We start from the raw sequence: 12834 nt of genomic DNA on the forward strand, positions 1-12834 counted from the left end.
ATCTTACCTTTAAGTAATGTAAAATCCATAAAAGAGTTGAACAATTTTCTGAAATGAAAAACTTGTAATACTTGTTTTGAAATGTATTTGTTAGACCTCCAAATAAAAAAGAAAAAGAAATCTGTTTTGAATACGAGAAGTATAACCGTCCTGCCAAATTGTGGATAAGAACTGAGGGATTCATAAACATTATTAATGTTTTGGAAAGCGGCTTTTATGCTAAAGTATTTGGAATTCTGTACAAATGAGATAACAGTAGGTCTAAATGACAAATTAAGGATTTTTTAAAAATCCCCAGCATGTCTCTTGCAGTAATGGATTTATGGAGGAAGTATGTTTTAGTTGGATTTGTAATTAAGGTTTTTCCATTAAAGGAAATAAAATCTATTCCTGTAGAGCAGTATCTTTCTGTTCAGAGTAGGTGGATTGAAGGAGTAGGAAAACTGAAAAAATTTAATCCGATTTCCCTATGACAAGCCAGTATTCAGAATGGCTTCCTGTAGTGTAAAGTTCAAAGATTAAACATTGTTTGTTTTGCTAATCTTCAGTATATTCTGACTTTTAGCAATTAAGAAGTGAATAAATTATTCCACTTCTCAGGGTAATGTACAATACATATAAAGGAACCAAGTGAGTGAGGGTTTTTTACCTGAATAAATGAATCTGGTGCAAGATAAATATTGAAATGTATGCATATTTCACATGGAGTCCTAAATTACTGGTTATTAGTGGTGACCTAAGCAAGATCAGAGACTAACAGCTTCCTACTATAGTTACTTTTTCAATAGCTTCTAAAGAGTTCATCCTTAGCCATAACTCCTGGAGTAAGTTGATAAATGCTATCAAAATTAATTTTGGTTACAGTAGTGCGTTTTCTAATTTAATTCAGGGACTCAGATTTTCAAAGCAACAATTGGATTCCACCCTACATGTATTTCATTTTAAAATGCTATGAGCCTTCTCCAACAGCTCAACATTTTCTTACAGCTTTATATATTTTGGGTAAGCCTGGCTTTGATTGTTGGTCACAAGGTACTGCAATTATCATTATCTGTTAGAGACTGGGACATTCTCCATCCTTTGGGCTTCTCTCTTCCATGCATTAAGGAGGCAGAGACTCCTTACCTTCCTGCCAGGGAAGCAGGGTTTTGCTTGTGCTATTTTGTGCTCTTCCTCTCACTCTGTCTCTCTCCTCTACTTTCCCTTCCATACCTGCATAGGCTAGCTCAGATACAGAAACCTTTTCTGGTTTCACTTGGTACCCTTAAGGGAGAAAGGGGGAGTCTTCAGGGGAAGAGGCAGTACAACCAGAGACTTCCTTGAACAAGCTCTTCCCTATAGAGCAGGCATCCCCAAACTTCGGCCCTCCAGTTGTTTTGGACTACAATTCCCATCACCCCTGACCACTGGTCCTGTTAGCTAGGGATCATGGGAGTTGTAGGACAAAACATCTGGAGGGCCGCAGTTTGAGGATGCCTGCTATAGAGCTTTTTCTCACAGCCCTTGGATAAAGTATCCACCTCACAGTTTCCCTCCCATTCTCAGAAAGGAGCAATGACCGCATCTTCTCTGTCAAAGGGGTCAGAACGGACCATTCTGGCCATGCCAGTGCCAACTCATTGTACAATCAAGTTCTCTTCCCTACAAAAGACCACCACGAATTCAATACATTTCTGGTGCACATACCTGCGATGAACCTATTTTTCATGACAATAATACCTGCTGGAGGTGAAGGCTTAAGGGTGCTTGTGATAAGCATGTGGAAGCAGTCCCCCCCCCCCAAGGCTTCAGGGCCTCTTTACCAGCACTAAGGATTTCTGTCACATAAATGTGTTTTTTTTGCTAGAACCACCTACTTCTGGACCAGCCAAAGATGGGCTAAATACTCTCAACAACATTGTTGCTGGATATTGTACAAAACTGTGGAATATCTTACTCTGACACTGGGAGGCTGACCCAAGATTCAGTATTGGTTTCAGGGCAGGTCTTTTCCTGGGTTAAGATATTTGGCAAAGCCTTAGAGTAAGAGCGGCCCCCCATTTGTTGACCCCCCCCCCACCAACTTATGCATTTGGTGGTTTTATATTCTGATTTTATCCTGTGAATGATGATGATGATACAACTGTCATCAACCCCAGCCAACATTGCCAATAGTCAGATGATGGCTGCTGTAATCCAATAACATCAGGAGAGCTACAGATTTGCCGTCCCTGCCAAGTGACAGTGTTAGTCAAGGCCAAAACCAGCATTTTGGCCAGAAGATGTGCAGCTGCTGGTTAAAAATTGGCCCCTAGTACATGATTTGATGGTGAGCAATATTTTTCCATGGATGTTGTGACTAGCTCTGCTGTAGGAACCAATACCATTCTCCTGCCTTCTTGAGGATCTTTGTCACCAGATAAAAGGGAGGAATGGCATAGAGTAGAATGGCATAGAGTGGCTTATGGGAGACTTAAATAGGTACCTAACAAAGCCATCACCAAGTTAAAGTTCTAAGTAGCATTGTTGTTGCTGGTTAGCTGTGAATGATTCATGACCGTACCTATACTTTATGCATGGGGATCACTGGGGTCCTACCTTTTTGCTTGATTGCAAATAGTGACAGAAAGGGGCAGGATGAATTGGTTTGAAGTTTTAGGTTTGACTCGTGGAGCTCTAAAACAAGTTGATTTGTGCTACATGGGGGAGCACCTTCTTCCTACCAGCTGATGAGTTTGTGCTGCAACTTGTAGAAAACTATTTGGTGGCAACAAGAGGGGGAACATTCTTGATAGTGGCACCTACTGTTTGGAATTGCCTTCCCATCTGAATTAAGGCAGACGCACCATTGATGACAATTTGGTATCTGCTAAAACTTACTTATCCTCTCAGGCCTTTGCTGGATGTTAATACCAATTGACCGTGATAACATCATACCTAGAGTACCAGAGGAAGGGTAGAGCACTTCATCCATTCTCCATCAGCCTGCACACTCGCCTGTATAGAATTCTTGATTGCTTATGGCTACCAGACTAGTGCTTAAATACAAGTATGAGCTAACGTGCTTTTATCCACATTATTTAATATTAACCTAGTACTTTTAAAAGAAACTTAGTATTTATTACAGTTCAAAAATAAATTTTTAAAAATTGATTTTGTTGATTTTTATTTAATATAGATTATTACCCATGCTGTATAAGGAACAGGAGAAAGAATTAGGAACTAAAAACTTACAATGAAACTTGAGTCCGGAATTCAGGCACATTCAGGAATGTGTTGTCATTTTTAGACGAAGGGCCATGGTAAAATCTAATAACTACAATTTATGATGTAGCGGCTACAATGTGTCTTTTAAACTGCATGGATTACAGAAGAATGAGCCATGATGGAGCAAAAAGCAGCTTGTTCTGTAAATTATGTTGCAGCGAGGAACAGGTGAATTCAAGTGAAATACAAAATAGTTCATCATAGAAAACAATAAGGAGCAATTTTTTGATTCTCTCGCTTTCTTTTGCCCAATCTCATCATAAAACTCCCATTTCATTCCACATTTCTAAAAACTGCTAATGATTGATATGATCGTAGTGCTGTCATTCTTAACAAAAAGTCACTTTTGTTCTAGGTATTTTAATAGATTCCCATTAAACATGTATTGCTGACTGAAATATTGGCATGAAGGGCTCTCACTGGGCTGAGCCCGGGAATTAAGAAGTCAGGAAATCAGCTGCTGCATTGCAAAAGAGCCTTGTGTGACACAGGATCTCCTGATTGGGGGGATCATTACTGCTATTATGACTCTACTTGCGTAGGACTTTTGAATTTCATCTGAATGTCAGTAATAACCCTCTTAGCAAATTATCCTGAATAAAATCACAAAGGCATTTTATATAATAGGTGTTGAATTACTGGATAGATTTGCTAATTAAATACTCTTTGTTCTGCTGCAGTTGACATTACGGGGTAAGATCTTGAACAATTATTCTCAACAGCTGTACTTTGTTAAGGGAAAAATTAACCACAAAGTTTATTTTTTTACACTTGAAGTTGGCAGATTTTTGAAATGTGCTTGAAAAAAATTCCATCATCCAATTGGTAATGAGAAGATAAATATGCAGGTGTTTCTGTGAAATATGATAACTGCCAACTGATTTATTAATGAATTTAGCAATCCTTCATAACCTATTCCCTAACTGTTGGCACTTAAAAGTGATTTTCTATTGGAATAGGTAATATTAATATTACGCCTGTCACTAGATGAACCTTTACTTGTCTTGTGACCCTCTTGTAATTGCCTATATTTGCTACTGCCCTTGTGAACAATTGAAAATATTCCCCATAATGAATCATTAGTTTTGCTAACAGGACTAACTCTGTCAGAAATGTCTTCCCATTTACATTCAGGGGACTAGAAATAATATTATTAAAATACCCAAAAATAATATATCAAATTGCCTGGCCAGCTTTGGGGATAAAAATGTTGTTATTTCATTATAGTCAGTTAATAATTTTCTCCATGTACAGACATGTTTGTGTATATGCATAGTACATATAACAAACTACGGTAGTTGAGATCATGCTGTTTTTTTAGAAGTAGAAATTTTAGCCTAACCTTTACACAACACAAACATTCTGACTTCTAGATGGACAAGGTTGGGTAGTGCTGTACCCTCTTCGTCTCTAGAAAAGAAGAAAGTAAATATATATGTGCTACATTGTTTTAAGTGAGTTCTGTTTTCATGTTTTGCTTTTTGTAATGTTGTGAGCAGGACACAGTGTTGCATTACCATGGTCAAACATTGATTTGGTAGCTGTATCGCCTTATTTTGTAAACCCAGAGGTCTAAAGCTTACTTCCTGACTAGTACCGGTATATGGTAATATACTATTTTGTAATGTGTCTTCTTCTTCTTCTTCCAGATTTTGATGCATACTAAGGAGCTGGTACAGAAGGTAGTAACAAAGGTTTTTTATTATTATTATATAGCAACCCTTAAATAGAATATATAGTGACTTATTTTTTAAAAAAAATCTATGAAAATGGTAGCCCAAATAATCAAAGTCACTTCGAAGGATGTCTAGTTTACAAATGCAATCCTTCGTAGTGGATTATAGCTCCCCCTCCTTTTGTGGGAGGTGGGGAAAGCAGATGTGATCTAATCCCCGCTTGAAGCCTATGTATGAGTATTTTGGACAAATTAGTAACAGTGCTAATTAGAGTTCAGTCATAGGCCAGTAACTATGTGTTCTAATGTCCTTTTTTGAGGACTGATACCGGTACCCCCACTCCCTTCCTCTCTGTATTGTAGTGTAGGAATACAATATTTTCTATGGGTAGAATCAAAGGATCTGTGAGAAGAAAGAAAATAACTGCTTGTGGTGTTCTGTGAACACTTGCATGTGAGTTGGTGCAAACAGTACTGCAATAGTATTCTATTTGCAGAAGTTATGCAGGTAGAAAGCGCCTTTTGGTTCTACTTTTCACTTTTGTCATGCAGTGTGTTAGCATGATGTGAGGGACGAGGGATACAGGGAAGTCCCTCCCATCTTAAGTTCCAGCCCATCCCCAAGCGCGGGAGAGAGTAAGGAGAGCTCTGCCTCCAGCGGAGAGTCAGGAAGTGGTGTCCGAGGCTCAGGCAAGGTTGTGGAGCCCAGGCCGCAGGTGGGACAGGAAGTAGGACGCACAGGGGGGAGGCCAATTCCCCCAACTCCCGAATTGCGACGCAAACGTAGGGGGAAGAGGTTGGGTCTGCCAAAGCTGTGGTGCTGGAAGAAAACGCGCCAATCGCCATTCGGGAGTTCAGACACCTCACCTTAAGGATGCATTTTTACTGCTCTGAACACTGTAAATAATCAGCACTTAATAAAAACCTTAAAAGACCATGCTGGAGTCGTTACTCTAGAGTAGCCATACCAGGCCCTCTGACAGCAACTCCCGAATCTTTTTTTTGGCTACTTTGGAGTGCAGCGATGAGCGCTCAAGAGGCTGAGCATTGGAGGCTGGAGGCCGAAGCAGCGAAGCAGGAGCTGCAGAACCTCACAGCGCACGCACAGCAGCAATTGCATGCCGCTCAGGAGGAAGCGCGAGGGGCGCAGGAGGAGCTGAACAAGCTGGTGGACCAGGTGAGGACAAAAGAGGAGACTGAGAAACAGCTAAGGGTGATGGTTTTGGACCTACAGAAGAAGTTGGAAGAGGAGAAAGCCGCTAGAGGTGGGGGGGTGCCCCAGCCGCAGCTAGTCCAAGTGAGAAGGGGACAGAGCCTAGTCACCAAGTTTAGCGGCGACCCTAGGGAGTACCTAGGATTCGAGACAGAAATAAATTATGCGCTGGAATTGCATGCAGCAGAATTCCCAGATGACGCGCACAGAGTCTCCTTTATCATAGAGCATTTGACGGGGGCCGCCCGAGAATGGGTAAGACCGCTCATCGCGCAAAAAAATCCTTGCATGAAGAACGCAAAATTATTTCTAGAAGCTTTAAAAATAATGTACGCTAGTGACAGTGAAATGGAGGCCACTAAAGAGGAGCTTCATAACTTAACACAAGGAAAATCGACAGTTAGGGACTACTGGGCGAGATTCACCATGCTGGTGCACAAACTGGGGTGGGATCTGCAAAGTGAGCCAGTGAAATCAGCCTTCTACATGGGTTTGCACGCAGACGTTAAGGATGAGCTGGCAAGAGGTCCCAAACCGCGAACTATGGATGAGTTAAGCAAAGCGGCACTAGCGGTGGGGGTGAGACAGGAATCCAGATGGAATGACAAACAAGCGACGCGCGCAGCAAAACCTTGGTTCCCACGCTCCCAGGACAGACCACATCACCAAACCCCACCCCAGGGCCCGCCCCCACACCCGCCCAGGCCAAGCCCAGAGCCGGAACCGATGGAGATCGGAGGAGCGCGCGCGCGGGCTTTTCAAAACCCGGCGGCGCCAAGACGCAAGGAGGGAAGAGGCGGGAATTGCTTTCTCTGCAACTCCCCCAGGCATCGCGTCAGAGACTGCCCTCATCGCAGAGAGTGGCAAGGAAAGGCGGGAACGGTTGTACCTTCCCCAGCTGACGCAGCACCACAGCAGGGAAACGAGACAGCCTGGCTGCAGGAGACAAGGGGGAGCGGCCAGGCACAGTCAGCAGACAACAGCCCCCGCCCGCCCACCCGCACAGAGAGGAGCACAGCCAGCCCACCCCTCCCAGAGCAGGAGTGGTTCTAGAAGTCACGCTCACGCTCCCAAATGGCTATCCCCTGACAGTCCTCGCCTTAATTGACAGTGGTGCCTCAGCCAACTTCTTCTCGAGAAACTTTGCGGAAGAGCACCAGATCCAACTTCTGCAGCTGGATTTTCCCCTGCACGTGGCCACCATTGACGGCAGAGAGCTGCTGGGAGGGGCCATCACGCATCAAAACCCCCCCATGAGAATGACGGTGGGAAGGCACTCAGAGACACTGGCTTTCAACGTCACAACCATCTCAGACCCCCCCATCGTCTTGGGCATGAGCTGGCTGATGCGCCACGACCCCTCCATAAGTTGGCACCAGAGATGCATCACTTTTGGATCGGACTTTTGTCTGGAACATTGCATGCAGCACCAACCAGGGGAGGGGCCTCCGATAGCCACGGTGGCCACCATGCACGTCAAGGGGGGTGAGGCAATACCCAAGCCGTACTGGGACCTGCAGGAGGTCTTCAGCGAAGCGGAGTCCGACCACCTACCCCCACACAGGCCTTTTGACTGCCAGATCAACCTGGTGCCAGGGGCAACTATACCCCCAGCCAAGCTGTACGCCATGTCAGATCAGGAACTGGAGGATCTGCGCGCTTTCATCGACAAGAACCTCAAGCGGGGGTTCATCAGAGAAAGCAAGGCAGCAGGGGGCAGCCCGGTATTCTGGGTGGACAAGAAAGACACGCAACAGCGCCGTCTGGTGGTGGATTTTAGACGGCTGAATTCGGTGACAGAGCCAATGGCTTTCCCCATGCCCAGAGTGGATGATCTCCTGACAGCGGCACGCAGGGGCAAGATCTTCACCAAGCTCGACCTAAGAGGGGCGTACAACTTGATTAGGATCCGGGAGGGTGATGAATGGAAAACCACGATGTTCACGCCTCTGGGCTCTTTTGAATATCTGGTGATGCCCTTCGGGTTGCAAGGGGGCTCAGCATGCTTCCAGGCCTTCATGCACCACGTCCTGGGGTCCCTCCTCTTCAAGAACTGCTTGGTCTTTCTGGATGACATCCTTATCTACTCCAATGACCCAGTGCAGCATGTGAAGGATGTCAGGGAGGTGTTGCAGCGCCTGAAGGACAACCACCTGTATGTGAAGCTGGAGAAGTGCAAGTTTCACACCAAAGAAGTGGACTTCCTAGGCTACAAGCTGTCAGACAAGGGGCTGGCGATGGACAAGGACAAGGTGCAGGCCATCCTGGACTGGCACAGCCCCAGGGCGCGCAAAGATGCCCAACGCCTACTAGGCTTCGCGAACTTCTACAGGAAGTTCATCAAGAACTTCTCTCGCGTCACGGCTCCTATCACCGACTGCCTGAGAGGCAAGCAGAAGTTCCGGTGGACACCAGAGGCGCAAGCAGCGTTCGAAAGCCTCAAGAGGGTATTCGCTTCAGACCAGCACCTGTTCCACGTGGTGCAGGATGCGCCCCTACGCCTGGAGACAGATGCTTCGGACAAGGCTCTGGGAGCGATTCTGTTGCAACTGGACGCCAACAGAGAGTGGAGACCCTGTGCCTTCTTCTCCAGGAAGCTGACCCAGCCGGAACGCAACTACACAGTGTTTGACAGGGAACTTCTCGCGATCCACGCTGCGTTCCAGCATTGGCGACACTTCCTGGTGGGCGCCAAGCACCCCATCCAGGTGTGCACAGACCACAAGAACCTGGAGTTCTGGAGAACTGCCAGGGTGCTCAACCAGCGGCAGATACGGTGGGCAGAGTTCTTCTCGAACTTCAACTTCTCCATCCACTACATCCCGGGAGAGCAGAATGTCAGGGCGGATGCCCTCTCCCGCAAGCCAGAGTACATGGAGGAGGAGTTGCCACCGGCACCCAGGCATATTTTCCCCCCATCAGCATGGTCCTGCGGAGCAACAGTGGTGAGCGAGGCAGAACTCACAGCACTGACAGCAGCTGATGAATTTGCCACCCGCATCTTCAGAGAACTGAGAGGGGGGGGGAGCAGGCCAAAGACTTTGAGGAAAGGAGGGGTTTGCTTTTTTACAAGGGAGCCCTGTACCTGCCAACCAAACAGCTGAGAGGTAAGGCCCTCAAGCAGATGCACGACAACCCAACGGCGGGTCATTTTGGAAGGGACAAAACCACTCACCTAGTCATGAGACACTTCTGGTGGCCAGGGGTGCGGGAGGATGTTCGGGATTATGTAAGGGGATGTGACACCTGCCAGCGAGCAAAGGTGGTCAGAGCGCCACCAGCTGGTTTGCTGGAGCCCTTAGCCACACCGCACAGGCCGTGGGAAGTAGTGTCCATGGACTTCATCACAGACCTGCCGTCGTCCAGGGGCAAGACCGCAGTGTTGGTGGTGGTGGACCTCATGTCCAAAATGTGCCATTTTATACCGTGTGCCAGGGCGGTCTCGGCAGAAGAGACGGCCAAACTGTTTGTTGACCACGTATTCAGACTGCATGGATTGCCTTTAAGGGTTATTTCGGATTGTGGCCGCCAATTTGTTTCCAGGTTCTGGCGGCGGCTCATGAACCTCCTGCAGGTGGAGGTCAGCTTGTCGACGGCTAGGCACCCGCAAACCAATGGACAGGCGGAGCGGGTCAACGCCATTCTGCAGCAGTACCTGAGATGTTACGTCAGCCAGAGGCAAACGGACTGGGTGGATCGCCTGCCACTGGCAGAATTTGCCTACAACAATGCGGTGCACGTCTCCACAGGGGTGTCGCCCTTTAAGGCCAACTACGGGCGCGACCTCAGATCTTTCCCGGAGAGGGAGGGGGAGGAGGAGGAAGAGGGCCCACAGGCAGAGGATTGGGCAGAGGACCTGGAGACGGTGCACCAGCAGCTCAGAGAACACTTGGAGAGGGCCAAGGAAGCGTACAAGAAGGGGGCAGATCGCCACAGGCGACCGGGAGAGGTCATCAGGGTGGGGGACAAGGTTTGGTTATCCTCGGAAGGTCTTCCCACCAGGGGGCGATGCAAGAAGTTAGCACCCAGGAGGCTGGGCCCCTTCATGGTCACGCAACAGGTCAACCCGGTAGCCTTCAGGCTAGCACTGCCGGAGGACATGAGAGTGCACCCAGTGTTTCATAGATCGCTGCTGTCGCCGTACAGGGAAAGTACCAGGTTCAGGGACAGCGATCAGCCTCCAGAGGGAGGGGGGGAGACGGGAGACGCCCGACAGCTCAATGAGGCAACTGAGATTTTAGACTCAAGGAGAGGGGTGAGAGGACTGGAGTACCTGATAGCATGGGAGGACACTCCGCCGTCCCACAATGAGTGGATACCGGCCACAGAAGTACCTGAGGAATTTTTAGTGGAAGAGTTCCACGCCCTGTTCCCCCACAGGCCCAAGCCCTGGCACATGGAAAGGGAGGGAGAGGGGGAGGGGCAGGAGGAAGGGATAGCAGGCAGCAGCTCTCCATGGAGATGGGAAGCGGAATTTGAGGACACGGAAGAAGAGGTGTGGGTTTCACCGAGGTCAACGACGTCAGAGGCAGGAGAGGACTGGCAGAACATTTTTACTCCCACCAGCTCTGACGCCACTGACTTCTTGGGATTCCCGTCTTCTCAGGGGGAAGGAGAAAGATCGCAGGATTGGGGGGAAATTTTTACACCCACAGGCTCGGATGCCACAGACTTCTTGGGGTTTCACTCGTCCCCAGCAAGCGGAGAGCCACTAGGAAGGGGGGGAGAGGAGCCTGGGAGGGGGATGGATGTGAGGGACGAGGGATACAGGGAAGTCCCTCCCATCTTAAGTTCCAGCCCATCCCCAAGCGCGGGAGAGAGTAAGGAGAGCTCTGCCTCCAGCGGAGAGTCAGGAAGTGGTGTCCGAGGCTCAGGCAAGGTTGTGGAGCCCAGGCCGCAGGTGGGACAGGAAGTAGGACGCACAGGGGGGAGGCCAATTCCCCCAACTCCCGAATTGCGACGCAAACGTAGGGGGAAGAGGTTGGGTCTGCCAAAGCTGTGGTGCTGGAAGAAAACGCGCCAATCGCCATTCGGGAGTTCAGACACCTCACCTTAAGGATGCATTTTTACTGCTCTGAACACTGTAAATAATCAGCACTTAATAAAAACCTTAAAAGACCATGCTGGAGTCGTTACTCTAGAGTAGCCATACCAGGCCCTCTGACACATGAGGTGTAAAACGGGGGGTTGTATTTAACACTGCTGTTTCAGCAGACCTCTGCTTGCTCAGTGAAACTTTCCCCTCCCCCTCTTGCACATCCTCAAAATCTGGTCCAGAGGGTTGGAGGACCCTCCAGAGCAGATTTTGAGAGCCTGTTAGGCGAAGAGCAGAAGAGGAAGTCTCATTGTGTGAGTAGAATTCTGCACACGCAGCATTGGATACAGGCCAGGGGCAATGGCTTCACAAAATTACAAAGTCTCTTGTGCCTGCCCTGCAAAGAATCCTACATGGCAAATACAAACCAGTTGTCCCATTAAGATGTAATAGCAGACTGTGCTATTAGGAGATAGCTCAAATAACCCAGAGCTGCATTTTAAATAAAAGGACACATTCTACTCATGTAAAAACATGCTGATTCCCAGACCGGATTTAGAAGGCAATTGGGCCGCATCCGGCCCCTCAACCTTAGTTTGGGGACCCCTGAGCTAGCTAATTAAACACAGTGTACATGGGAAGGAGGGTACGCTCAAGTACAGGGCTCATTCCATGTACCATGAACAATGGTTTTTGGTACATGTGAAGCAACCCACTATAAAAAGACAAATAATATTTTGTGTGAACAGACCCAATGTCAGTACAATGGCTACAAAGAGGACTTGCAATAAAATGTTACTGTTCAGATTTCTAGACATTCCATTCCTACTCTTCCCTCCCAGTTTTGGGGTTCCTCTCAACCATTTATCAGAATTCTATATCCACTCAGCATGCTCTGTACTCGCTGGGTTGTGTGTTTGTGTCTTATTATTTGTCTTTCTGTAGTGGGTTGCTTCACATGTACCACAAACCATATATACTTTCTGTAGCTATCATGTACATATTTATGATAGCAACAACAAGAAGAAGAACAACAACATATTATTTATACCCCGCCCATCTGGCTAGGTTTCCCCAGCCACTCTGGGCGGCTTCCAACAGAAAAATAAAATAAAATAAAATAATAAACATTAAAAGTCTCCCTAAACAGGGCTACCTTCAGATGTCTTCTAAAAATCTGGTAACTGTTTTTCTCTTTGACATCTGATGGGAGAGCGTTCCACAGGGCGAGCACCACCACCGAAAAGGCCCTCTGCCTGGTCCCCTGCAACTTGGCTTCTTGCAACGAGGGAACCACCAGAAGGCCCTCGGTACTGGATCTCAGCTACTTTCTGTTCCTCTTGTCAAAGATGTTATGTTAGATTTTTGACATGTCAGTTTTCAGTGTCCAAACAATGGTGTGTAATATGTGTTACTTTTCTTATCCCCTCCCTAGATGAACCTGGAAGTGATTTATGGTGATACAGACTCCATTATGATAAACACAAACATTACCAACTTGGAAGAAGTCTTTAAAATGGGGAACAAGGTAAAATAATTTTAAGCTTTGTTGTAGCACCATCCATTTCTTTGTTGCAGTTTTATATTGCTAAGAATCCTTGTTAAGTACAACTAGTGAACAGCAACCTTGTTAGCACCTGCAAGCTTAATACTTGGTAGTTGACA

The 12834-nt window shown here is 47.0% G+C and overlaps 1 protein-coding gene across 1 annotated transcript in view; it reads left to right on the forward strand.

The window, feature by feature from the left end:
• POLA1 (DNA polymerase alpha 1, catalytic subunit) overlaps positions 1-12834 on the forward strand; it is a 191022-nt gene that overhangs the window by 56970 nt on the left and 121218 nt on the right. Inside the window, exons 27-28 of the mRNA XM_035116609.2 lie at positions 4896-4928; positions 12605-12697. Of these exons, the coding sequence (XP_034972500.2) occupies positions 4896-4928; positions 12605-12697 (126 nt within the window). The remainder of the gene's footprint in view (positions 1-4895; positions 4929-12604; positions 12698-12834) is intronic.

This window comes from Zootoca vivipara, chromosome 4, assembly GCF_963506605.1.
Source record: "Zootoca vivipara chromosome 4, rZooViv1.1, whole genome shotgun sequence".
Classification (NCBI taxonomy): Eukaryota; Metazoa; Chordata; class Lepidosauria; order Squamata; family Lacertidae; genus Zootoca; species Zootoca vivipara.